Source organism: Podarcis liolepis (assembly GCF_965112155.1).
Source record: "Podarcis liolepis genome assembly, chromosome: 13".
In the NCBI taxonomy this organism is placed as follows: Eukaryota; Metazoa; Chordata; class Lepidosauria; order Squamata; family Lacertidae; genus Podarcis; species Podarcis liolepis.
The window spans coordinates 57,217,496-57,244,318 of record NC_139573.1 but is presented as its reverse complement, the minus strand read 5'-3'; the positions used below and the strand labels follow the sequence as shown (position 1 = coordinate 57,244,318).

Sequence of the window (26,823 nt, the reverse complement as noted above, 5' to 3'; positions counted from 1 at the left end):
CGAGCCTGATCTCCTGCATCTGTTTGTGTTCCAGCTTGAGTGAGAGTTTTTTTATGGTGAAAGGTGCTGCACTATTCCTCCAGCAAGGAAACAGCCCTCAAGGTCCACGAAGTCTTACTCACCTTCACAAACATGCTGGTAAGCATTGTCACAGCAAAATGTTTTTTTCTTGGGCAGTCCTCATGACTTGGGCATGATAACCTAGGAAAAATAAACGGGGGGGGGGGGGAGATACTAACTTAAGGCAGTGGTTTTCTGTAGCCTGATATGTTAAAAATGTTTCTCTCTGGGAGCCAGGGAAGGAGAGCTGGGTCCTGTTTAGGGGCAAACAGCCTGTAGGACAGGGCACCACATGGTCGGTCCTGTGTGGCTGGGAGCTGAGACTTGTATTTCTCCAGATGTCAGCAGTTTCACAGACCCAGCTACCATCCCATAGTGTATCTTACTGAGCTTGCACCATCAAATCATTAAGCTGGGACTTGTATTCTTGGCTACATGCATCCATTTGCCTTCCTCATACACACTATAAGACCTCTCTGACTCTCAGTGCAAAATGCAAAATGGACCGTGGTGCAAATCTTAGGTCTGAGTTACAAGATTATGGTGTGAGTAATCATGCTTTGGGCCTGCCAAAGGGTCCAGAGACTATTCTGGGTGACATATCTTGTTTGTTTCACTTGGAAGCAGGGAAACTAGGCCAACCAGCAATTGACCTGAGGCCAAACTATTGGAACAGCTGGGTCATTTAGCCACCTAGAGTGAGCAGCATTTGGCAGCAAGTGAATTGTGGTTAGAGAGTAGACTTTACCTGTTGTAATCACACACTGAGATATGCTTGTAGAATAAGAAAATTACAAAAGTTGTTTATTATAAGAAGTAAATAACTTGCATAGAAAAGTTCCTAGTTCTAACGTAACATGCTATTCTAGAAATGACAAAGGCAATCATGCTTGCTGCTTTGCTCTCATAGTTCCAAGGTGACCCCTCAGCTTGAGGTCTGAGAGAGAAGTGTCAGGAGCAGGAGGAAGGTGTAAAACAGGATGCATCCTATCAGTCTAAAGTTAAACAACAAGGAGGTAAAGAAGTAAGCCAATAGGTTAAAGCAGTGGTTTTCAACCCGTTTGCCATGGCACCCTGGGGTGCCTTGAATGATGGTCAGGGGTCTCCGTCCCCTTTCCTTCCCTCTCTCCTCTGATGCCCTCTTGCATCTCTGCACCGCTGTTTGTTGCACCAGCCCTAGCTACAAGCTCCAGGGGCAAATGGTGCCTCTGGGGCTGGCCAGGGGGTGCTGGTTGTCAGGAGTTGAGGCGGCCTCTGAGTAAGCCAGCAAGCGGGCCAGGGAGCCTAGCCAGGCAGTCCGCCAGCCCTTGCTGTTGGGAGTGGACAGACAGGTCCCAGGCCCCTGTGAGGCAGTGTGAGGAGGCCCCTCTCTTTGGGGCGGGGGGGGGGGCAGCTCAGAGACCAGGGGACTCCTAAGGAGAGGAGAGGAGGCCGAGGGAATACTCCACAAAGGAGGGTGTTCCCAAAAGGGTGAGAGGCTGCCAGCTCTGGAGGAAGGGGTTGCATAACTGGGCTCCTGAGCCCCATAGGGGTGCCACCGAAACAATGTAGTTGGTAAAGGGAGCTGTGGACTCAAAAAGGTTGGAAACCTCTGGGTTAAAGGTACAGGGATAGTCTGGGAATGTGGAGGTCCCTCACTTTTCCTGTCTTTACTCCATGCAAACCACTCTTCTGCAAGTTGAGTTGTGCCCAAATGTCCAACACAAACCAACTCAGTGGTGGAACAGGGTAAGCATCCACCATGGAAAAGGATTCAGGCCGTTGGGCTGGAACAACGCCCCTTGGAGAGCAGCTGCTTCTCAGAGCAGTTGACATGGTGCACAGTTGACCAAAGCTAAACAGAGCAGTGGTTTGCAGGGGCGGATCTATTATGAAGCTAACGAAGCTATGTTCTGCCATCTCTTAAACTCTCTGAGGCAGACTGGGGAAGTCTAAAGGAATGGGAAGCAAAACCAACGTAGTTTTATGCATACCATTCTTGAACCATGTGGACTTGACGTGGAATATCACACAGTTCAAAGCATCAGGCTAATCCATATCTACTTGTGGATCTGCAGGTGATTTGCCCCAACATCTTCAGGTGATGATCAACCTCCTTCGCTGTGAGGACAGGATCAAATTGGTAAGAGGCCTTGCTCATTCCGCAACCCCCATGTGTCTGGACCACAATCTCTGTGCGGTGCTTGATAAAGGACTTGTGAGAGAGTATGGCAGATCCGCAGGTGGTGCTTAAAATCCAGGATGGTGAAGGCAGCATTTGAAGAAGAGCAGCCCTTGGAATCATTTTACTGGCACAGTAATCCAGCTTGAGCCACAAGCCAGCTCAAAGATGAGTGCAGTTTCTCCCATTGAAATCCAAGAGCGCTGCTGCCTTGTTTGAATTGTGGTTTGAGCACCTGCACTGGCTTCCTACTGTCTCTTGGGCTGCTTCCTAAAAGGCCCCAAGGAGCCTATTTCAGAGCAGGGGTGGGGAAGGTGTAGCCCTCCAGAGCTTGCTGAGCTCCCATCAACCCCAGGCCAGTATGGCCAGTGGTTAGGAATGATGGGAGTTGTAGTCCAGCAGCAGTCGGCGGGCCACCACAGATCTTCCACTGCTCCTTTAGAGAACATTTCCTCACTTCGTTAACAGAGCAGGGCAAAAGTGTCAACCGCTTGGTGGGGTGCAATTCCATTTAAGTCACCCTCCCTTTTATCTCCTCAGAAACATACTTAGGTAAGCCAATACAGAGCTTGTGAAAAATCTGAGACATTGACTTGAAGAGGAACACCTGTAACTTTAATAGACCCTCAGAATATGGGCTCTCAGAGGCTGGTGTGAAGGAAGTGGTCACTGAGAACTGTCTTGCTGGTTTTTAGGCTGTGCGTCTGGAAAGTGTCTGGACAGACCGGGTGAGGTACATGGTGGTTGTCTATAGCACCGGACGCCAAGACACGGAGGAGAATATCCTGCTGGGAGTAGACTTTTCAAGCAAGGAGAGGTGAGTGCAGGTTTGGGGGGAAAATGCCACCAGCCTGTTGTTTTCTGTGGGGGTCACGATCATCCAAAAGAATTGCAGTAGAAACCACACACTTAAACATAGTCTTATTTTAATGCAAAGGCTTAGGGTGTCATTGACACTTGAGTTGACAATAAAATATAAAAGATGTTCAGGTGTCATGTGTAGGGGCAAACTCTGGATACCTACTCCCACCCACAGCAAGAACACTCACCAGAAATCTGTGGCTGTTTCTAAGGTGTCCTTCTCTAGAACACCAGCCCGGGATGTTTGTGTGGGAATTGAAAGGCATCTTGAAGATGTTAAACAATTGTGAGAGGCCCGGAGTTTTGGACTTGAACCAGAGCCCCTAGTCTGCCATCAAGATCACCACAGCCAGTCACTTTTCTCCGCTTAACCTGCTTCACAAGGGAATATAAAATTGAGGCATTGTGGCAAGAGAGAGGACCATATATGCCACCCCGACAGAATAAAAATGTAATTAACAAATGCATGAAATCTGGCCATTGTTTTGTTGAGGTCCACATGTGTTTGAAGCCTGTCAAACATTGTCATTTCTCTTTCTTGGTAGCAAAAGCTGCACCATCGGGATGGTTCTGCGTCTGTGGAGTGACACAAAGATCCATCTAGATGGTGATGGGTAAGAAACAAGAGCATTTTGGCGGCTAGCAAAACGAAGGTGATGTTAGGCAGAGCAGGTCTGCTGGGAAAGGCCACTTCATTAAACTCTGAGTTTTTTGTATAGATATATTTTAGCTACTGTTAAGGGTGTGTCTTTTTGGTACACGACCAAACCCTCAACTTCTTATTGAATATACAGTTCTGTAGTTAGCAATACAACATTATATATACTTTATGAGAGCTTTGGTTATAAAGCAGTTTAAGAATGAATAGCATTACTAACAGCAACTTGTGATGCACATCCCGAAGAGTGTGAATGATTTCTTCTTCATAATAGTGATAACCGCAGCAACAATAGCTTGCTATGCATGGCCCCAGGAGCATAGAGTGATTTCTTCTCTCTGTTGGTCTCCTTGCTAGTGGGTTCAGCGTCAGCACTGCAGGGAGGATGCATATCTTCAAGCCTGTTTCAGTTCAAGCAATGTGGTGAGTAACTTCTTTCTTTTTCTTCAGCAGTTGACTCTTCTCATTCCCTTCTAGACAACAAAATGTAGCCTTTCACCTGCACTCCAGAGTGCCCCTGCCTGGCAAACAATCCCTGCCTTCCACCCCCAGAACAACTCAATCACTGAATTGCTGCAGTTGGTGGAGGGGGAGGGGGGTCCTAGAAGGCTAGGCCAACTCTTGACCATAAATTATGATATAACTTAGCTCCTCTCTCTTTAGAAAAAGCACCAGAGGGAAACTAGATGGATGAGATGAATAAATTGGAGCCATTCTTCCTTGTCCATCAAATCTGCCAGGCTGCAAACCCACCCTTACATTTTAGGTTTCTAAAGACAGGCTGGGAAATTGAATTTCTGTCCCATGGGAGAGTCTCAACACTCTTGGTGTCTTGCTGAACCAGAGCATGAAGTTGGACTGGTAAATGATTTAGGAAGGCTAATAATGTGAGGAACAGGAGTACCCAGCATGACGAAAAAGGTATATAAATTGTGCAGAAGCTTTGCAGTTGTAGAACACCAAGAAATGAAATCCATCCTTTAAACCTTTTCATAGAACTTTGCAGCTTCACCTTTCCCTAGAACCCTCTCCTTCACTCAGTCTTTTACAAAGCCTTAGTAGGATACAGCCTAGGGCAGAGGAGGGATCTCAAGTTATACCAACCCTAATGATGAAGAACATAGGAAGCAGACTTTCTCAGGTCTGCATAGCCCAGCATTGCCTCTCCTGGCTGGCAGTGGCTCTCCTGGGTCTCAGGCAAAGAAGAGTCTTCCACAGCCCTTCCCGGAAAGTCTAGAGATTGAGCCCAGCACCTTCTGCCTGCAAGGGAGGCCCTTTCTAGCTTCTGTGCCTCCCCGATCTCTTCTTTTCACCTCTGCTCATGCATGTGTCCCTGGCTGCTTGCTAATGTATAATTGCCATGGGTCAGCAGAGGCCGTGATCTGTGATGACTTGAGAACAGTTTTCACACTTTCAGGTTATTGAGTGATAACTGCAGCTGTCCTGTGAACGACTTGCTGTTTGACCCCACATCCTACACCCAGTCAAGTGTTTTGCCTGAGGCCAAGTGGAACAGAGCCATCTTTAGCCACCTGTTATTTTGTCACCTAACAAGCTTCCACGGTGCTCACAGGGGACTTTTGCACATTGGCTTACTTTCTGTTCTGCTTCCAGTCCAGCTCAGCATGGCCTGTCCCTGTATTGCTCCCATGCAAAAAGAGTGCCCAGAGGAGGCCTGGAGAGGGCACCCTCCCCCTTAGAATATTAAGGGCTGGCGCAGGCATGGGCCCAGCCACCAGTGGATTATGTTCTTGCCCTGCACTTAATCGCTTTTGCATGTTACCAAGGCCCAGTTTATGGACACAAACTATGTGGTGGTCCTGCTTGAACTGCAGGGGTGTGGAAATTGCTCTTCGTGGTGAAAGACTGGTGGGAAGGGCCTCCTGAAATTTCAACCACACCAGTGCAGACAGCAGGGGGTGGGGCCAGGCATTGCCGCCATGTGGATGGTGTTTCTGGGAAGCATCCTTCCTGCCACCTGACGAAGGCACATGAAGCAGTAGTTCTTGCGCAGGGATCCCCACAAAGGCCTCCTTGGGTTCCATGGTGCTACAGAGGAGAGAAATGTAATCAACAAAGAACTCCCTGTTCCTGCTACTTGGCCTCTGTCGTCCTGTGCCAGTGACAGGGATGGCACAACTCCTGTACCTTTATGGGATGGGAAAAAATTCAAAGTGTGAAACTTCTTCCATAATAATATCCCACTTCTGGGAAAGCATCACCTAATACTCTGCTTCAGATGCCTTAAACTGTTCATCTTGCATCTTAATTCAGTAAAACCAGTTAGCATGGATTCTGATTTCAAACCCATCTTTTTTTTGTTTCTTTTCGTTTTTGGTATTCTAATTGTATTTATCATATGCTTGTAAACTGCATTGAGACTTATGTGAAGGTAATTAGAGGATTTGACAAATTCATGGAGGAGATTAAGGATACCATTGGCTGTTAGCCAGGATTGCTATGCTCTGCCCTCCACAGCTGGAGGCAGTAGATGCTTCTGAACATTAGTTGCTGGAAACTGCAGGAAGAAAGAGTGCTGTTGTGCTTGGGTCCTGCTTGTGGGTTTCCATGGGAATCTGGCTGGCCACTGTGAGAACAGGGTGCGGGACTAGTTGGGCTCCCTTTTGTCTGATCTGGCAGGCTCTTTTATGTTCATAATTTATAAATTCAACAGCTCAACCGTAGTGAAACTTTGCCGCTGCTAATGTTTGTTCCTCTGCAGATTATTTTATCAGTCCCTCTGCCTTCCCCCATTCCTGTGTTCTTGGCGCTTGGGCAATTTTTCTCTCTCTTTGGGTTTCCATGCTTGCAGGTCCGCCTTGCAGATCCTCCACAAGGCTTGTGAGGTGGCTCGCAGGCACAATTACTTCCCTGGCGGGATGGCGCTCGTCTGGGCCACGTACTACGAGAGCTGCATCGCCTCCGAGCAAAGCTGCATCAATGAGTGGAACGCCATGCAGGACTTGGAGTCCACACGCCCCGACTCGCCAGCTCTATATGTGGACACGTGAGTCCTCCCCTTTGGGTTTTGGTCTGTTCTGACTAGAGAAATCCCACAAATAGAAGGGTTCTTATATTCATCGGGGAGAGCATATCCGTTACTGTTAGCCCTGTGAGCTATGCTCTGCCTTCACAGTCAGAATACCAGTTTCTCGAAGCCACAGAAGGGGAGAGGTCCGGCTTGCAGGTTTCCCATAATGGGCATCTAGCTGGCCCCTGCGGGAAGAGGAGGCTGGACTAGATGGGCCATTCGCCTGATCCAGTGGGCTCTCCTCCTCAGAGCTAAATGTGAAAACCAATCCTGGGCATAAATTGTGCTTGGTGCTCTACAATTCTGGGGGAAATTATGTGTTCTTTCCCCTCCCCCGCCTCAAAACCAGGATGGAACCATGGAAAGCAAGAAGGGGATAGTATATGTAGGATTTTGATAGGTACTTGGGTGTATTTGGGGAAATACTGGGGTGCAGCTCTATGGAGGAACAAGATGGTGGCACCACACATCCAGTCTGCTTGAATCTTCAGTAAACACTGACTTTGTAGCCTGAGTTTAGCTTTTCTTTCACATGAGCACTAGTAACTTGATTGCTTTTGCAATGAAAGCAGAAGTTCCTGGGTTCCCAGGGAACAGCTCTTCATTGGGAGTCAGGCTCCATGGTTTGCAGCCTCACAGATTTCTTTTCTGGGCAACTCCCATCTCCTTTCTTGCCTTTCCAGACCAACTGAGAGGGAGCGGGCAGAACGCCACATCAAGGCCAAACTCCGAAGTATTATGATGAGCAAAGATCTGGAGAACGTAACCTCTAAAGAAGTAAGCGGAGCCTCCGGTGGCCTGTCCTGGGACTGCCTTGCTTCCTTCGCTGCCTAGCAAACAAAATCGGAGGCCCTATACTGTTGTTGTTGTTGTTACTACTATTGCTGCCGTGTGATGCAGTGGTAGGAATGTCTGACTCGGACCTGGGAGAGACCAGGGTTCAAATCCCCGTGTAGCCATGAAGTTCTCTGGCTGACCTTGGTCCAGTCGCTGCCTCTCTGTCCAGCCCACCTGAGGAGGTGGAGAGCCATGGACACCTCCTTGTGCTTCCCCCCTCCCTTGCAGATAATTATGTTTAGATAGTTTGAACCTTGAGGATGACTCCGTGACTTACTCCCCCCCCCCCATGGCATTCTAACCTAGTTGTGTTGGTGATCCGTTCCCACAGCTGAGGGGCTTCCCAGGATCTTGACCTTGGGGGGCCCTCCCTTTGGTATCAGCTGTAAGGTGCCCCCTCACTAGTCAAAGGGTGTTCTGCTCCAGTAGCTCTGAGAACAGTTTCTCTCTCTGTTCAGGCCCCAGACTGCAGATGGGGGTCCTGGCTGACAACCCATGACACCATAGTTGAGCATCTGCACTGACGGCCCATCTACAACAGCTTAGGTCCAGGGTACATCAAGGAGTGCCTGAACCCTGACATCCCAGTACGATCACTGGGATCATCTGCAGGAGCAACGTCACTGGTTGTTCCCCAAGTTGGCAAGGCTCTTTTGACAACAAGAGGAAACTGAGTCTTTGGTGTCATTGGCCCAGCTGTGGGGAACACTAGAGATTCAGCCGACGCTTTTCTATTCCATCAGGTCTATGCAGGCAATTAAGAATACTTATTTCCATGATAGCCAGCTGATTTCTTATTTTAATTTTTTAATATCTCTTTTATGGTATGGTTTTTTGTACAATAGTTGTAAACTGCTTTTTATGAACAGCAGTATATAAATGTTTTTAAATAAATAAGTAACTGTGGTACATAAGCTGCTCTTGTCCATCTAGCCCAGGTTCTCTCCTGAGGCCTCAGGAAGAGAAAGGGCCTTTCTTGACTCATGGTGCCTGATCCTCTTAACAGGAGGTGCCAGAGGTTGGACCCGGGGCTTCCTTCACGCTGAGCAGTGACTCCCTTCATGGCCAGTCCATGTTCGGGTGGATTGGCCACCTTCCTCACTCTGCTACTCTCTCGCCCATCTAGATACGGAATGAGCTGGAGAAGCACATGAGCTGCAACTTGAAGGAGTTCAAAGAGTTCATTGATAATGAGATGCTGCTAATCCTGGGGCAGATGGACAAGCCCTCTCTCATTTTTGACCATCTGTACCTGGTAAGTTGCCAAGCAGGTGAGCCCAGTCATTTGAAAGCCTTTGCCACGAACGCCTCTGTGGTGCTGCTTTTGTTGTGTGTCTTGACTCTAGTGTGGTTCTTCCAGGGTTCCGAGTGGAATGCCTCCAACCTGGAGGAGCTACGGGGCTCTGGGTGAGTACCATGTTTTCCAGCTCCTCAGTTAGCTGGTAATCCCTGGTCACTGAGGCTCTTCTTTTGAAACATCCGGGGGGGGGGGCAGGGAGGACATGTTGGCTCTGTGCCCAAACCAGCTGCTGTGCATTTCATGCTGACTTGTCAAGGTTTGATGCTGGTGTTTCCACCCTAACTTCGGATTGCAACTTAATATGAACGCTGAGGCTCAACCAGGTTAATCTTTGTGTCTTCATCTAACTTTCACAATTGGTTCTAATCAAAACATTTTGAGTTCTGCTGCATTTTAAGGCAGCACAAAGGAGGCCTAGGCTAAGTCGAGGAGAGGTGGCAAATTGGCCAGTTTGATTTTTAACAGGTGGTTTATGAGAGAGAATTTCATCAAGTGCAGGTTCTCCTGTTGTGGTGTGGCAGCGCTGGGAGAAACTGCACGTGCTAAAATTCCTCATCCTGTGCTGCTGATTTCAGTCCCAGGAGCCTTGTCCTCTCTTGGCAGTTGGCCTAGATGACCCTTGGAAGCCATTCCAGCTCTGATTCACAGGGTGGCTAAGCGAGGCGTCTGGATCTCCAGGGAGAGTTTCAGTGCCCAGCACAGCTCTTTTTCCTAGCCCATAATAGAGTACATTATGCAAACAAGTAAAATGGCAGAATAGCTTATGTGAAGTAAAGCGAAACAGGCAGATGTCTGCATATGTCATAAAAGATGCAGAACTTGAGGTTTTGCTGGTGCAGAATTTCTGTTGTTACAAACCAGGCAATGGCCTTGTGACAGGGAGAAATGCTGCTGTTTTCCCTGCCCCCACCATCACGATAAAACCACAGTCTCTTATAAAACTGTTGTTACAACAGTAAACAACAAATAACTTGCCCTGATAAAATTACAGACTTTTGTCATGCTGTGTAACAAAGTTTCATTTGATTACTCTGAAAGATCACACCACACTTTCGCGTGAGTGTTGGGTGGATTCCTGCCACAGTCTGAACAATTTATGTATTCAATAAACATCTGCCATATGATATAAAAGGAATAGTTTGTTTTTCCCTTTTCTGCTCTGACCTGGCATGTTAGTTGTTCAGCCAATGCTATTGACCATACCAAGAATCACTGTTCAGCCCAATTCCGGTTTTCCAGCATCTGGCTATCTCCATATGGGCAGCAGTCAATAGAAAGGCCAAGAGGTCATCATTTGGGTAATCTTGAGCGGGTGGGATTGTAAGTCCAAGTGGTGCTAGTGCAGGAGACATTTCATCTGTTTTGCACAAACATTGTCTTGATCTGTTCCTATGTTTGCAGCGTTGACTACATCTTAAACGTCACAAGGGAGATTGACAATTTTTTCCCTGGCTTGTTTGCATACCACAACATCAGGGTCTATGATGAAGAGACCACCGACCTCCTTGCCCACTGGAACGAGGCCTACCATTTCATCAACAAAGCCAAGTAAGCTGATGCACAGAAGGGACACTTTTTCCACATGCCGTGTTCTGGCAGCGATGAGGGAAGCCCTCTTCTGGATGCTGGGAGAGCCTCACTGTGGTGAGTGCAGCCCAGGGCTCTGCCTCCAAACAGAAGGGCAGCTTCACCAGCAAAGTTTACAAGAAAGGCAGGGTGGCAGCAGCAGTCATGCCCAGGCAGCTCCATGTCCCTGGTGTCCTGCTGGTGAAAATAAAGCTCCCCTTGCTAACTGTTTTCACTGATGATACTTAGCGTTCATATGGCACAAAGGAGCCTTCAAACAGCTTTGCAAACATGGTCTCGGTAATCCTTCCAACAGCCTTGTAAGGCAGGTCAGCAGTCTTCCTCCTGTGTTGCCCCCAGCAGAGCCAGTGTTTTCCTGGGGAGTCCCTCAGCCACTAGGCTGCACCAGCCCAGAGAGAGCCACCAGCTGGCCTGTCCCCTAAATCACTGGTGTTGCTGTCTTGGCAAAAAGTGTATAAGCTAACTGTTTGTTTATTGTATTTATAATCTGCCCTTCTCCTAAGTTGGGATTCAAGGTGGCTTACAACGTTTAGAAACATCATTATAAAATACAAAGGAAAACAAACTAGTTAAAAACCAAGTTATCAGAACACATTTAGAGCCAGCAGTTGAACTACAGTTTGCCTTGACAGCTGCCCAGCGATCAGCATTGTTTGCACCTCAGTTTCCAGAGGCCTTTTTGAGCAGGAAGCTCTCGGCCTGCCAATGGAAAGAGGGAGCCCATATAGCCTCTCAGGAGGGAATCCTTCAATATGGGAGCAGCCCCAGATAAGGCTCTCTCTCATGTCACCACCAGCCATGCCTCTGATGTGGATGGGGCTATTTGTTGTGATCTGCATAGCGCCTTACGACCCTCTGCTTCATTCATTCTCACACTTGCCCTGCAGAGTGTGTTTGCATTATCCTTATATACAGATGTGGAGCTGAGTTGGAGAGAGATGGATCTGCCTTAACACTCTCCCTCTCCCAACCAGTACATAAGTGGGCTGGGATATGAGTTCAGAGCTCTTACGCACTCGCAGAGGCTTCGTGGCCATTGCTATTATGAGCACCTGTGCTGTGCTGCCAGGCAGCCAAAGCTACTATACCCATGCCCTAAATAAATGCTTGTTTGTTGACAAAGAGGTGCTTGGAATCTTGATTCACAAAAGCTTTCAAGTGTCCCAGTTTGTGCCGCAGAACCAAGAATGGTTGTTTTCCCCAGCTGCCAATCTCCCTCCCTCCCTCCCTCCCCTCTACAGGAAAAACCGCTCCAAGTGTCTAGTCCATTGCAAAATGGGTGTGAGTCGCTCTGCCTCCACCGTCATCGCGTACGCCATGAAGGAATTTGGCTGGCCCCTGGAGAAAGCATACAACTACGTCAAGCAGAAGCGCAGCATCGCCAGACCCAATGCTGGCTTCATGAGGCAGCTGCTGGAGTACGAGGGCATTCTGGATGCCAGGTAGGGCGCTGGGGCTTGGGAGGGAAAGTGAAGGGAGCAAGGTAAGCATTGGCCCCCTGCTGCCACCGACCCCATTGTTCTTCTGCTCAGGACAGAGCCACACATTCAGAAGAAGGAGGCGCTCATATGCCTCAGACTCAGCACACCTCTTCTTGTCTTGCCTTTGTCTTTACTTAACTCTAAAATGGGGGGGGGGGGAACAGCCATACAAATTACTTTAAAAGAAGAGAAAAGAGAAGGCAGGTGATGAAGTCTTCATGGGCTGCCAGTCTGCTCTGAGCCTGACTCAAGGTTTTCTTCATACATTAATTCATTCTCATTTAGGGCATTGGTACTCACCAAAACGGCTACCAGAGGCTTCCATCTGTTAAAACAAAGACAATCCCTGTCCCAAAGGCTTGCAAACTAAAAAAAAGGAAAGAAATAAGAACAACATATACCGTATTTTTTGCCCTATAGGACGCACTTTTTCCCCTCCAAAAATGAAGGGGAAATGTGTGTGCGTCCTATGGGGCAAATGCAGGCTTCAGGAAGCTATCCGCAAGTCTTGCAAGCCCGGCGGGATGTCCCGCGGGCTCGCAAGGCTTGTGGGCAGCAGCCTGCAGCCCCACAAGCTCGGGGGATAGGGGGGTGGCGGAGCGCCGCCACCCCGCTATTCCCCGACCTGATCTGGAGGCTGGCGGGGGGCAGAAGCAAGCTTGCTTCTCCCCCCCCCCCGCTAGCCCCACAAGCTCGCGGAATAGCGGGGAGGTGGAGCGCCGCCACCCCGCTATTCCCCGACCTGATCTGGAGGCTGGCGGGGGGAGAAGCAAGTCTGCTCCCCCCGCCAGCCCCACAAGCTCGCGGGATAGCGGGGAGGCGGAGCACTACCACCCCGCTATTCCCTGACCTGATCTGGAGGCGGGGGGGGGGAGAAGCAAGCTTGCTTCTCCCCCCGCCAGCCCCACAAACTCGGGGGACAGCGGGGCAAGCTGTCCCTGAAGGCAGAAGAGGGAGATGGAGCGCTCCGTCTCCCTCTTCTAGCTTGGGATGGTTGTGCAAACCTGGGGGGGAGATAAATTTTTTTCCCTTGATTTCCCCCCCAAAAAACTAGGTGCGTCCTATGGGCCGGTGCGTCCTATGGGGCGAAAAATACGGTAACACACAAGAGGAAAGGGACAGGGAGGGAAATCAAACTTAGGCACCCATTCCTAAACAGTTGTTCTTATAATGACCAGCTTGCAAATGCAGGGGGTGCCTGATGTTGTTGGACATTTCAGCAAAGTTTGATGGACAGAGCCCTGCTGCTTGCTGTCTCTTCCACTGAGGCAGTCCTATGGAATGGCTGCCCCCAGGTGACAGCTGAGAGAGAGGAGGCCTGGTGAGGAACTTTGAGAAACACATGATTAATTTATTCTCTCTATCTCTCTCCCCGCCACCAACCCGGCTGCCTGGCCCCATAGCAAACAGCGTCATAACAAGCTATGGAAGCAACAGCCTGAGGACAGCCTCCCCCAGAACTTGGGCAGCTCTGGTGGGCCAAGTGACTATCTGCTCGACAGTCTGGATGTTGACCTGGATGCTCCTTGCCAGCCCAGCTGTGCAGACCCCCGCACAAGCCAGGAGGCCGTGGGCTTCCACTACTGCTTCAGGCGCCTTTCTGACTCCTTGCCTGTGAACAGAGAGTCACTTTTCCAGCTGGAGGACCTGGAGAGGGACTTTCTGCTGGAGGAGGAGGAGGAAGAGGAGGAGGAGGCAGATTTGGCAGCAACTGAGCTGCCCTTCTTGGGGTTTGTTGATGAGCCTCCAGTGGAAAAGCTGAAGAGCGTGGAGAGAGCAGAGGTCTCTGGGGAGAAAACTGTGGAGGGGAATCCTGAGGTCAGCCTCCTGAAGGCCGGAGCTGTACCCAGGCTTGCTGTCCCGGAAGAAGGAGACCCTGCAGAGGAGAAGCTCATTGAGCGCTGGAAGCGTCACTCATCTGCGCAGGAGGAGGAGAGCCGGTGGAACTGTGAGAACCTGAACAACAACAACAGCAAGAGGAGCTGCCCTGAGGATTTTGAGGTGTGTGTTGGACTGAACTGTGGAGCTCAGCTGAGCACATCAGAGTGTTTGGTTGTGTGTATCACACACACACACACACACACACACACACACACACACACACACAAACACACAGATATTGTTGCATGCCTTGGCATGACCAAAGGCAGATCATGGTAGTTGCTCTTGTTTGGAGTCCTTCAGGAGGTCATGTCATACTTTGTCGCTGTTCACCCTCTCCCTTAGTACGCAAGTCCATGCTTCATATTGTCCCCCAAAGCAGGATCTTCAGGGATGCATCATGTGATGGAATATCCCTCCCTGAACTGTGCTTTCCTTTCTGGGGTGTAAGTAGCCCTTCTTTCCATAGGGGACACAGGCAGCCTGGGAGGGTTGGATGAGGCCCAACTATTAATATATAGCAGAAGAGAACATGTAAGCTGTCTCCGGGAAAGTTCACACGGAGAAATAGCAGTAGGAGTATGCTTTTCTTTTCTTAAAAAGAGAATAATAGAGTTGTGGAGTTGGAAGGGACCCAAGGGCCATCTAGTCCACCCCCTGCAATGCAGGAGTCACAGCTAAGAAATTCCTGACAGGTAGCCATCCAACTTCGGCTTAAATGCTTCTGGTGAAGGAAAGTCCACCACCTCCCGAGGGAGTCCATTCCACTGCTAAAAACCTCCTTCCACCAGAAAGATCTTTCTTATGTTTAGTTGGAATCTCCTTTCTTGTAACTTGAATCTGTTGGTTTGGGTCCTGCCTTCCAGAGCAGGAGAAAGCAAGCTTGCTCCATTTCCCAAGCTAAACACCCCAAGCTCCTTCAACCGTTACTCATCAGGCTTGGTTTCCAGGCCCTTGATCACCTTGGTCACCCTCCTCTGCCCACATTTCAGCTTGTCAATATGCTTATTTAAATTGTGGCCTGCAAAACGAGACCATATTCCAGGTGGTGTCTGACATAAGGCAGAATAGAAGGGGGGCTAAGACTTCCCTTGATCTGGACACTCTGTTGAGAAAAGGATTGCATATTCCTATTCCCTTCTTATTTTGACGCCTCCTCTGAAGTGAGGGTTAGAGCAACAGAGCTCACCACCCCTTCCTACTTTTGTGTTCTCCACATATTAGGAATTGAGCAGAACCAATCCGGGAGAATAAGTCTCATGAACTCAGCAGCCAGCAACCCCTGGGACACTTGAGAGTTTTGCAGCTCACCTGACACAGGTTGGCTTGCGCACTGAGCCTCTTCCTCAAACAAACCAGTTATGCTATATTCCCAAGATGCAGCTTGTGGATGGAAAACATCACAGCTTGTCAGAGTGGGAGGGTACGAGAAGGAAGGTCACTTGCATCCATCCTTACTCAGAATGCAGCAGGTAAAGCAGCACATTAATGGTACACAGAACGATAGAAGAACATAAAAAGAGCCCGATGGGTCAGGCCAATGGCCTGTCTAGTCCAGCATCCTCACAGTGGCCAACGAGATTCCTGTGGGAAACCAGAGAGCGGGATTTGAGCGCAAGAGCAGTCTTCTCTGACATGGCTTCCAGCGACTGGTATGCAGAAGCAGAGCAGAGCCGTCCTGGTTGGGAGCCATTGATATCCCTCTCCTCCATGAATGTATTTGCAGTGGTACCTCGGGTTGAGAACTTAATTCGTTCTGGAGGTCCGTTCTTAACCTGAAACGGTTCTTGACCTAAAGACCACCTTAGCTAATGGGGCCTCCCGCTGCTGCCATGCGATTTCTGTTCTCATCCTGAAGCAAAGTTCTTAACCCGAGGTACTATGTCTGGGTTAGCGGAGTCTGTAACCTGAAGCGCCTGTAACCTGAGGTACCACTGTAATCCTCTTTTAAAGCAACCCAAGTTGGTGGCCCTCTCTCCCTCTGGAGGGAGGAGTTCAGCTCTGCGCTCTGAGTGACTGTTTCCCTCAAGCAGCTAAAGACTTCCCCAGTCAGCCTTCCCAGTCAGAAGCATCCTGCCTGGCCCCTCAAGCTCACCCCTTTTTCCCTTGCCCAAGCCAGCTGAGGAAATCTCCCACAATGCTGACAAAGGCTGCTATTTCTGTCATGGCTGCTTCAATGAGGAAGCCCTCTGTGGCTTTGTCTGGCGGGAAGGAGGAATTCCTGACTCACAGGGAGGAAGCTGGGTGCTCTGACACTGGTTTTCTCTTTTTTAAAAAAATGATATTTATTAAAATTTCAGAAACAAAAAGAATTACATAATTAAAAGTAAAAAAGACAAGGAAGAATATAGAGAAAAAATAGAAAAAACATACAAAATACAAAGTATAGAAAAAAAATAGAAAAAACACTTAAAAACAAATTAATCCTTCCGTATCTTACATTTCATTTCCTTGCTTTCCTGACCTCCTCTCACCTCCCTTTTTTGTATTCCAGTTCAATTGGTTAATTCAGCAATTCCTTTCCCTCTTTGTTTTTGTCTTAGTCCTTTAACTTAATATATTATAGCTTTAGATTCTCACCTATTAACCATCCATTTTTACATACACCTTTATGACATTACTGCTAAAACCACTTAACTTCATTCTGACATCATTCTAACATTCATTAATTTTACCTGACACTGGTTTTCTCCACCACTGTGAGTGGCGTGTGCCAGCCAAGAGGTCCCTTAGACCATTGTCGTCTGTTATTTTTAAAAGAGCAAGTTTCTCTTCATTTCTGCAGCTCCTTCTAGCACACTTAAATACCGCTTCTGAGCTGGGTTGGATGCATTAAACCAAGCCCTCAGACCATGGAAAAATTGTGTTTATAATTCCCTCCTAACTTCCATAGCCCCTCTAATTTTTTGCTAAGTGGTTTACATCTTCAGTTGCATTTGCCCTCCCAGGAAGGTGTGCTGGCATTATTCCATCATCAGACGTTATAGTGACCTATGGGGATAACTGACAGGTGGGTTGTCCTGCCCACCTGCCAGAGTTGGCCCTTGGGGCCCATGCAGAATTGAACTCCCTGCATATCAACTGATGGGCAGGGGCTTCAGTCCCTTTCCATACCCTTCACTTGGTCTGCCCCCATGCCTGACATCATGTGTTGTGGGCATGGCTTCAGGAAAGCAGTCTGGTGGCTTACAGGCCGAGGGTCTCTCATTCCTGGCAAAGTGTGTCCATGCACTTTGGGCTCCTAGATGGAAATGTAGTGGGGGATCTTTTCTCAGTGGCTGGCTTGCCACCCAGTTTTGTCCTTAACGGAAGAACAGCCCCACTGAATCCAGCCAGGGTCCCCAAGGACAGCTCCACGGTGCCCTTTCAGGAGACTGGGCTGCCAAGCCAAGTGGTAGGAGGCACAGGCCGCCTCTAGCCTAGTCTGTTTCCGAGAGCAGCCAGCCAGGTAGCCATAAGAAGTGTGAGCCACAGCCCTCCCTTGTTCTGATTCTGACTACACATTAGGAAGAACATTCTGAGTGTAAGAGCTGTTGGACAATGGCATGGTCTCCCTCTGAAGGCGGTGGACCCTCCTTTGTTGGAGGCTTTTAAGCAGAGGTTGGATGGCAATCCGTCAGGAATTCTTTAGCTGTGATTCCGGCAATGTAGGGGGTTGGACTAGAAGACCCTTGTGGTCCCTTCTAACTCTACAGTTCTATGATTCCACCCCCACCTCCCAAGCACCTGGTAATTCAGAGACCCAGTGCCTTAGGACACAAAAGGTTCCAGTTACCTAGTAAGTAAAAGGGAAAGGGTAAAGGACCCCTGGACGGTTAAGTCCAGTCAAAGGTGACTATGGGGTGCTGCGCTCATCTTGCTTTCAGGCTGAAGGAGCCGGCGTTTGTCCACAGACAGCTTTCCAGGTCATGTGGCCAGCATGACTAAACTGCTTCTGGCACAACAAACACTGTGACGGAAGCCAGAGCGCATTGAAATGCCTTTCCGCTGCAGCCGTACCTATTTATCTACTTGCACTGGTGTGCTTTTGAACTGCTAGGTTGGCAGGAGCTGGGACAGAGCAATGGGAGCTCACTCCATCGCAGGGATTTAAACCATCGACCTTCTGATTGGCAAGCCCAAGAGGCTCAGTAGTTTAGACCACAGTGCCACCCACGTTTCCTAACCAGTTGGGCAAAGTCTTTTAAAAATTATTTTTAATAAAAGTATTTATAAAAAGTGCAGACAATGTGTAGCATCATAACAGACTTTTGTCTAGTGCAGGAAAGTGGTGAGGAAGACTGCTTCTTCTAAAGCAGTCCAAAACCAACATTTGTGTTTTTCCCTTAGAACTTCTGTGGATTTGATGGACTGATTAAAGCTCATATACTTGATTGGCTAAGCTCTAACCCTGATGTGCTGGCAGACCTGCTAAACAGCCACTGATAGACCTTCATTCATTCACAATTCATAATTTTATTTCTGTGCCACTTTTCTGTGCTGAAAGTGGCTTACAACCAAGAAAACAGGAACACATCTCACAACCAGTCATCACAAGAACAATTTCATAATAGCATAATAGAACAACAATGTATTAGGAAATATAACAAAAGCACTATAAATATAACACAGTTGCACTAACCACATTACATCTCCTGGCAAGAGCAAAAACAACAAGGGAGCTTGACCGTTTTACTTTGGTCCCAGAAACACTCCTCCAATTACCCTTATTTATTGCATTGCTCTCCCACCTTTTTCTCCACAGAGCTCAAGGTGGCGCACATGGTTTTCCCTCTCCTTGCCAAGGTGACAGGCTGTGACTAGCCCAGGCTCCCTTGGTGAGTTTATGGCCAAGTGGAGGTTGGAACTCTCCCAGGTCCTAGTCCGACACACAAACCACTGTTATTACTATTGCTATACTACACTGGCTCAGTCCCTCTCCTGCAGCATCAACTGGGAGGCTTCCAGGGCAAGGAGTGGGGCAGCTGGAAGTGCCCCTCCCATGATGATGTGCCCAGGCTTATGGAATGGTAGATCTGGAAATAACCCCAAGGGCCATCTAGTTCAACCTCCCGCAATGCAGGGATTGCAGGTTCTGCTTTCCCATTTTTGTTTCATGCCTGGCACCTCTTAACCTGGCCTCTTTTGTCCCCTTCAGCACGATGCCATCTTTGGGATCCTCAGCAAAGTGAAGCCTTCCTACAAGTCTTGCGCCGACTGCGTGTATGCCAGTGCTGGTGCCTCAGCCGACACTTTTGGGGAACCATGTGAGCCCCTGCACCTGGCCTCCCCCTCCCGCAGTTCCACGGTCTGCACACAGCCGCCGTTCCTCCTGCACAGGACACCCACGTTTTTGGAGCAGGCATTCTGTGAGTCTCCCCCAAAAGAAATCCACACTGCAAAAAGCATCCGCTTGCCTCCGCTACTAGCGGGGAGTGACTTGCAGAGCGCTGATCACAGTAAACCTGCAGCCGGCTGGCCCTGCAGTGCTTCCGAGAAGCCCAGAGATGGCCCTAGAGCTCCAGCTGGCCTGAGAAACTCTCTCTGTGAGAGGAGTCCCGTCCTCAGCGATGGGATGAAAGAGGATTCCTCGCCAAAAAGGGATACCCGGCCGACCAAGGACCTGAAGTACTTGCTCTTCAGCAAGGATTTGGAGAAGCCAACCACCAATAGCTACCTGATGCAGCATCAGGAGTCGCTGCTGCAGCTCCAGAAAGCGGGCTTGGTCCGGAAGCACACGAAGGAGCTGGAGCGCCTCAAGAGCTTGCCAGCGCCTGAAGCAGCTGCTCCTGGGAGGGAGGGCCCTGGGGGCCTGGCGGGGGCCAGCATTCCGGAAGAAACGCAGGAGCTGGAGGTGGCCCAGCAGGAGCAGCAGCCTCTTCCTATACCCAGGGGTATGAAAAATGACACGGAGAAGCTGCAGAAAAGCCCCCTGGTAGGCGGGGCGTCTCAGAAGACCTCCACACCTGTCCTATGCCGGACGGTGGACCACACAAGCAGCTTCACAAAGGACTTTCTCAAGACCGTCTGCTACACACCGTCGTCGTCCCGGAGCTCCAACCTGACGCGGAGCTCCAGCAGCGACAGCATCCACAGCGTGCGAGGGAAGCCTGGCTTGGTGAAGCAGCGGACCCAGGAGATTGAGACCAGGCTGCGGCTGGCCGGCCTGACGGTCTCCTCCCCGCTGAAGCGCTCCAACTCCCTGGCCAAGCTGGGCAGCCTCAACCTGTCCTCAGAGGACTTGGCGAGCGAGACGGACCTGTCCGCCCTGACGGACTCCAGGGAGACCAAGTCAAGCGAGTCCTCGGTGGTGCGCTGCCAGCCTGCCCTGAAGGCCACTGGAGAGCAAGCCACCTTGCCGCCGGCAGAAGCCGCTCTGGCAAAGTTGAAGGGCAGGCTGTGGATGGGGGAGAGTTGACACATATTTATGACCTTTGTTAAAAAGAACTTGTTCCTTTTATAGTTGTCTCTACTAAATGCAGTTTTATCATTTTGCGAAAAGGTGATAAAGTTCTCTGCCCTCCCCCCATCCCTACCAGTGTGGGGAAAGGGGGAGACTTGACAGGGCTAGCAACCCAGTGGAAAAGGCGCTCGCAGCCTCCCGGCTCAGAAGGCGATGGTGGCATGTGTGACCTGGGCCTCTGCTTTTCTCAGGGGGGGGGGGGGTGCAGAGGGGCAGATTCTCTCCCCCTCCCATGCTGAAGAAGCAACAACTCTTTCTTGCAAGGTTTCCCTGGCGGCTCAATTTGAGCACAATTTCCTAGTTCAAAGAGGCACTTGAGGTAAGAGCCTAAGAGGGAAACACCAAACATGCTACCTCCATTCTTCACGTATTTATACATGGGATTTTTCTTTTAAAAAACACACAAAAATCAATCTTGTTCCGAAATTGATGGTTCTCCTTTTGAAGAGTTACAGTTCAGTCATTGTTGTTAACGCCACTGCACAGATCCCCATCCCTGCCGACTTTGAGTTTATGTGCCCCGAGTGACGGTCTTTCTGGTCTGACTTTACTCGCCTGGCTGAAGGAATCTTGAGTTTCTCCTGGGATGTGGGATGATCATCCTGTGGCTCCTTGCCTTCTCTTGTCATGTGGCTTTGCTAAGACAATTCCATCAATGCTGTTTGGGACGGCAACCTGGAGCCCCTGTTAAAAACAGCAGTAGCTGAATTCTGAGTTGTCAACCTTTTGAGTTTGGAGCTTATCATAAAGCTATTGTGGCACAAGAAGGGGGAGCCTGCCCCCCCAGATGTTGCCCTGCTCCTGCTGCCACCCCTGAAGAGGGTTGTAGTCCAGCAACATCTGGGGCCCACAGGGCCCATAACCCTGATGTCCTAAGGTTGCTGATCACACATGGAATAAAGGATTGGGTGGCAGTGGTTTGTTTGTTTTTCTACTGTTGACCTATGTTTGGAAATTGGGGAGAGTTTCTGTGGAATCGGGGTCTTTTTCGCTTTTGTCTTAATATTTTTGTAAAAATGAACTGTGTGCTTTGCTCAACTTGCAGCAGTCAGAAGGAAGCTGCATTTTGCCTCAGGAACAGACGGTGCTCCCTGCCAAGCTCCAGAGCTGTTTGTGGACTGGGGCAGCATCATCCTTTGTTTTATTGCCTGGGTGCCACGGGGGGGGGGGGGTTGAAGAAAAAAGACTTCTTCTTGACGCTTTCCCCAGAGGTGCGTCTCACCAGTCACACGGGGGGTCAAAGGTTACTTGAATCTTGGTCTGCTGTTGCTGCTGGTCTTGCTGACCGAGGCCAGAGTGTCTTGGGGCTCAAGATTTGATTTCTGAGCTGTGCTGATTTCTGAGCACCACAAGGGAGGGGCTTGTGCAATAAGACCAGATGTGTGTGTGGGGGGGTTCCTCTCTGCAATATTCATTGTAATTCAAAGGTCCAGGAGGGATTGTTCTTGGAGCACCCTCCCCTGTGCGCACACCAGGGTTCTCCAGACTTAGTTGGAACCTTCTGGGATGGAGTGCCAAGAGCAGAGGAGAGGAACCCATCCTTCCCCTGGGAACCCTCACTTGGAGCCTTCCCCACACTGTTGTGGTCACAGGCCAGAGGTGAGTCTGGTGCAGGTCTTGGAGAACTTCTGAGGCCTCACACAGAGGCTCTCAAGCCAAGGGGAGGGGAGGACTCTTGGCATTTCACTCTTCCTAGACACAGGTCTCGGGCCAGACAGAATATGGTCCACCCCAATCGCCAGTCCAGGGCCAAAGAGGGGATTGCCTCATGTCCCAGTTGATGAGCAAGTGCTACTGAGAACCCAGAGTAGGGCTCTCCACATTTCTTTAGGGCTGGCAAATATTTAGGATAGTCAGTGGGGTCACTCCTTGTGGCCCTTGGGACAGTTGTGGAAGCAGCATACCAGCTCTTACCTTTTGAAGTCCACAGCAGAGCTTCCACGTGCATTGTGGGTATCTCCTACTCAGGTCATTGGGGCATCTTCCTTTGCCTGTTGACATGGTACAGATTTCTGCATTGCAGGGGGTTGGACTAGATGACCCATGGGTTCCCTTCCAGCTCTACAATTCTATGATTCTGTTGCTGGCTTAGGGACACCTCAGAAAGAGATTCTTCTCCAGGTCTCCTTGTCAATCAAGCCTGCAAGCGAAATGGTCAGCACCAATTTCTGTACTCTAGCCTCTGGTGCGAGTGAAGCTTTGTGGTGGAAACTGAGCAGGCACAAATGGCAAGTCAGACAAGGTGCCAACTGTTAGAACCCTTTCTCTGCAAATGCTGTAAGTCAGAAGCCTTGCTCTTTGCTTGGAAGTATAAGCTTGGAACAGACAAAGCTGTTTTGTGTGTATTCTGATTATAAGTATTGTTCCACGTGGCTTTTCCTATCCAGGTACAAAACAGATTTGCACAGGCCAGATGCCCAGCATTCACCCTTACCATGTTGGACCTGTTCCTCTGGAGCCCTTTGACCAGCATTTCAGGGAGGAAGCCACAGGACTGCTTTGGAGGCCAAATTTGAATTTCAGAATCTTTTCATGAGCTGTACTCAACATATTAATTAGCAGTCCTCCCAATTCTCAAAAACCCGTGGGTGTGTCTCCTCCTGATACAGAGGTCCTTGCTTCTGGTTGCGTCTGGGTGGCCAGCAGGTTCCATGCGGAGTGAATCTGTTGATTCATTAATTTTAGGGCTGGGGTGTTGATTTGTGCAACACTACTTTATGCCGACCATGTCAAAGTACTGTAGAAGACCTTTTCAGGGTTCAAGACTCTTGTAGTGTGTAGCATGAAATGCATTTTGTGTTTAGTGTTCCTTTTTCATTTTTGTCCACTGCTGAAAGTCATTTCATTGCCACACTTGCTTCTTGCAGAAGTCGCCACCCATGGGATTATTCAGCTTTGTCACCTGGCTTTTCTACACAGTGTACTGTGTGACATCTGGTATCAAAAGGCGACTGCTACCCTCTTTCTTCTCCCCTCACTCACGTCCCAACGCCAACCCCCAAAAGCAGCCTGCCCCCATTTCTCTACAGCCCCAATCAGCTGTGAGTCAAGAGGGCAGCAGCTGCAGAAGGAGAGCAGAACACCAACTGACCTCTCATACCCATGCCCTGACCCCGGTTGGCTCACTGGCCACATACTTATTTGGATGAATTGCTGAGCCACCTTTGAACCATTTTTCCACAGTGATGTAGCCACAGACCAGGGCCCACAGCCGTTCTCAAGAACCACCAGATTTGCCGGTCATTGCTGGGGCAACTGTGCATTCCCTGTACAGCTGGTGTTGCTCCTGGTGGAGCAGTGGTAGTTTGCCTTTCTGGTTGCTTAGCTTCCTCCCTCCTTTAATGTATGATGCATTTTGGCAACAGCAGGTGCTGGGAACCACCCTGTCATTCTAATGCTTATTTGCAATATAGAACATAAAACTTGCAGCAATATACATTCTTGGAAGCCCTTAAGGCTGCCCAGTGGAGAATAAGAGCACAGCACAGCTTACCAATACACTTTTTGAACCAAACCTTAGCAGCCCTGCTGAAGAGTTCTATTTTGACTCATGAAAGGGGCTGCTGCCTCCTCCTCCTGTCCTGTTTATCCTCTTATTTCCAGGGAGTTAATTGTTAAGAATTTAGTTCATGGCCGAAATAGTTCTTTATTGCATATGGAAGACTGCAATATTTGATTTTACCCTGGAAAAGTTCAACTGGGGGTACAACCTTGCTTAGTATATCTCAGGTTGACATTGTCCTTTTTAAAAAAGAAACACCTGCAAAGGTCTTTAAGCCAATAGCAAGCATCTAGCCCATAGCATACCATTTCAAAGATTATTATTTTTTAAATCCGCAGGAGGCTGCTAGCTTATTTAGATGCATGGTATGGTAGCTGGTGGTACTTCTTATACTTTCTTTTTAAATTGAGTGCCTTGTGGATAGTTTACAAATACTGTGTATTTATGTGAAGTTCTTACTCTTATTTGTCTTGGTACCTCTGATGTTCATGGTGCCCATAGAGCTCCATCTATAATACTTTTAGTTGACATCATGCTTACATACCTGAAGTCACTTTTGTCATTTGGAATGGCTCATTGACGTCCCATTTGCTACTTGAGAAATTGTCAACAGTGGTTTTGAGTTTTTAAAAAGAAAAAGCTCTTATACAAAGACCCTCTTTCCACACACACTGCACACTTGTTGGATTAATCTATGCAGCGCCAAAGGCAGGCAGGGACTCCACAAGGCATCTCAAAGACGGAAGGAATTTGTCCTCTCCACCAGGTGGATCTCCTGGAGCCTGTGCTCCCTGCCAACATATGTCCCAGCCTAAAATCTGAAATGCACAAATGGAGACCTTTTACTTTCTCCAGCTTATGCTCATCCTGAACATTTTAAATGAGATGGCCCCATTTTGATTCTTGTTTATTCTTCTGTTTTGCAGTCCAAGTCAGCTTATCGTTTGTGTTGCCAATGTACATTGATGGGCTCATTGAAGCATAAATTGGAAGTCCATAGATGGAGCTGCTTCTTCGTAAAATCTTGGCTGGTCCAGATATTGACAGGCCCAGTTAGCACCCCACACTTGGTGCTCTACATCCACCACCAGACGTGGTAAAGGAGAGCAGAGCAAATGAAAGCGGGGTTTATGTTTTGAAGGGCAAAGAATGGCCATTACTAGTAGAAAGGCACTTGCTCCATGACACTTCATAAGTTGCATCCAAGAGCTAAGCTCACCCCCAAAACCTCAACTGTCCACTGTTAGCAAAGCCCATCACCATCTGAACTGGCCTTATCAATGTGTGAAATAATTCAAGCTGACAAATATGTTCCTGGTACAATGTACATTTTTTTTATTCTAGGGTTGTTGTTTTTTATTTAAAAAAACCAAACCCACCTATGTACACTGTGTTGTGTGTGTGAGAATGTATGTATGTATGTATGACTACATTCACAGTAGGGAATGCAATATGCACTTTTTTTTACTTGTTAGTAAAAGTGTACTGTATTATGTGCTTCTCATGAGGAAACAAATAATAAAAAATTCTTTACAAACTGCCTGTTTGCAGTCCTTGGAATGAAAATTCCCCTCTGCACTGTCTGCTTTGAAAGCATGTTTTGCGAAAATGGGCACTGCAGATTAGCAGCCCAGCCAAGAAGCCTACAACGAAAGGTTACCGTACCAGCCCACATGCAACCATACTGGCAGCATGAAAAGAAAACTACAGAAAAGAACTGGGCCAAAATTAACAAAATGAATTTCAGTAGGGTTCTACACTTGGGCAGGAAGAACCAGCTGCATAAATATAAGATGCAGTACATCTGGTTTGTCAGTAGTACATGTGAAAAGAATCTAGGGATCTTAGTAGGCTGCAAGCTTAACTTGAGTCTACAGTGTGATACAGCAACAACAACAAAAGTTAGGTTATTCTAGGCTGCATCCGCAGAAGTCTAGTGTCCAGCTCAAGGGAAGTCATATTCCCACTCCGTTCTGCCTTGGCCAAATCACACCTGGAACACTGTGTCCAGTTCTGGGTGCCACAATTTAAGGAGGATATTGACAAGCTGGAACGTGTGCAGAGGAGGATGACCAAGCTGATGAAGTATCAAGTGTCATATCACCTATCAGCCTCTCTCCTCTTTTCCAAGCTGTACATACCCAGCTCTTTCAGCCATTTCTCATAAGGCTTGGGGTCCAGCCTCTTGATCATCTTGGTTGCTTCCTCTGCAGTTAGTTAAAATCTAATTATAGTGGAGAATCAAAGTTGGAAGGGACCCTGGGGATCATCCAGTCCAGCCCCCCACAGTGCAGGAATATGCAGCTGTCCAGACAGGGATTGAACTTGCAACCTTGGCGTTATCAGCACCATGGTCTAACCAACTGGGCTTCTACATTCATTTTTGCCTGGTCTCAGAGAGAGGGCAGTTTTAATAGTGATTTCATGTGTGTGCCTCATTTGCACTGTTTATGACCTGAGAGCGGCGGCCACATCAACAGCTGGTGCCCCAAAGGGGTCCAGTTCTGATGCAACCTCCTCCCGCTTTTGATGCCACTCCAGCCACAACAATGGAGCTAAAAGGGAATGCATTGCGCTTGCATAGAACCTGTTGTGTTACTTTCACATAACACCAGCGTACTTTAACGTGTGTGGAACCCCATTTGAAAGTGTGTCTAGCCAGAATAAACAACAGGCATTCTTGACTCTTTAGCTGTAAATCACGGGATTAAAAAACCTACTTGTAACAATTTCGGGATGAGTCAGCTCTGTTTCCATCTCACAGGGATTCTGCCCTGTAAGAGCCCTACCAAATTTTGCCTTTAAAGGCGACCAGCCAGCCTTTGTCTCCAGGGCCTGGGTGGGGTTTTTTGGAACGCCTGAAATTGTCCTCATGCTGGAAGGAAAGAAACTCTCAGTGTTTATCTTAGCCAAGGACTGCCCTGTGCTTTGCCAGTCTCTTACTGACCATTTAAAAGTCATCAGCTGAAATGAGGAATGCTTTTAATTACCGTTTGGAGTTGACATGTTTCTGGGCTTTGGC

General features: G+C 48.7%; 1 protein-coding gene across 3 annotated transcripts in view; it reads left to right on the top strand.

Moving 5' to 3' along the window:
* SSH1 (slingshot protein phosphatase 1) overlaps window positions 1-25,338 on the top strand; it is a 44,174-nt gene extending 18,836 nt beyond the window's left edge. For 2 of the 3 annotated variants that reach the window (XM_083470918.1, XM_083470919.1), the window contains 13 exons: window positions 35-138; window positions 2,118-2,182; window positions 2,917-3,038; window positions 3,628-3,696; window positions 4,098-4,163; window positions 6,553-6,747; window positions 7,455-7,548; window positions 8,735-8,863; window positions 8,969-9,015; window positions 10,310-10,456; window positions 11,737-11,937; window positions 13,380-13,977; window positions 18,995-25,338. In XM_083470918.1, coding sequence (XP_083327044.1) covers window positions 35-138; window positions 2,118-2,182; window positions 2,917-3,038; window positions 3,628-3,696; window positions 4,098-4,163; window positions 6,553-6,747; window positions 7,455-7,548; window positions 8,735-8,863; window positions 8,969-9,015; window positions 10,310-10,456; window positions 11,737-11,937; window positions 13,380-13,977; window positions 18,995-20,254 — 3,097 coding nt within the window. In that variant the 3' untranslated portion in view covers window positions 20,255-25,338. Of the gene's footprint in view, window positions 1-34; window positions 139-966; window positions 1,077-2,117; window positions 2,183-2,916; window positions 3,039-3,627; window positions 3,697-4,097; window positions 4,164-6,552; window positions 6,748-7,454; window positions 7,549-8,734; window positions 8,864-8,968; window positions 9,016-10,309; window positions 10,457-11,736; window positions 11,938-13,379; window positions 13,978-18,994 lie in introns of those variants that run through there. The other variant, XM_083470920.1, reaches the window with a different exon arrangement.
* Window positions 25,339-26,823: the final 1,485 nt, after the last annotated feature.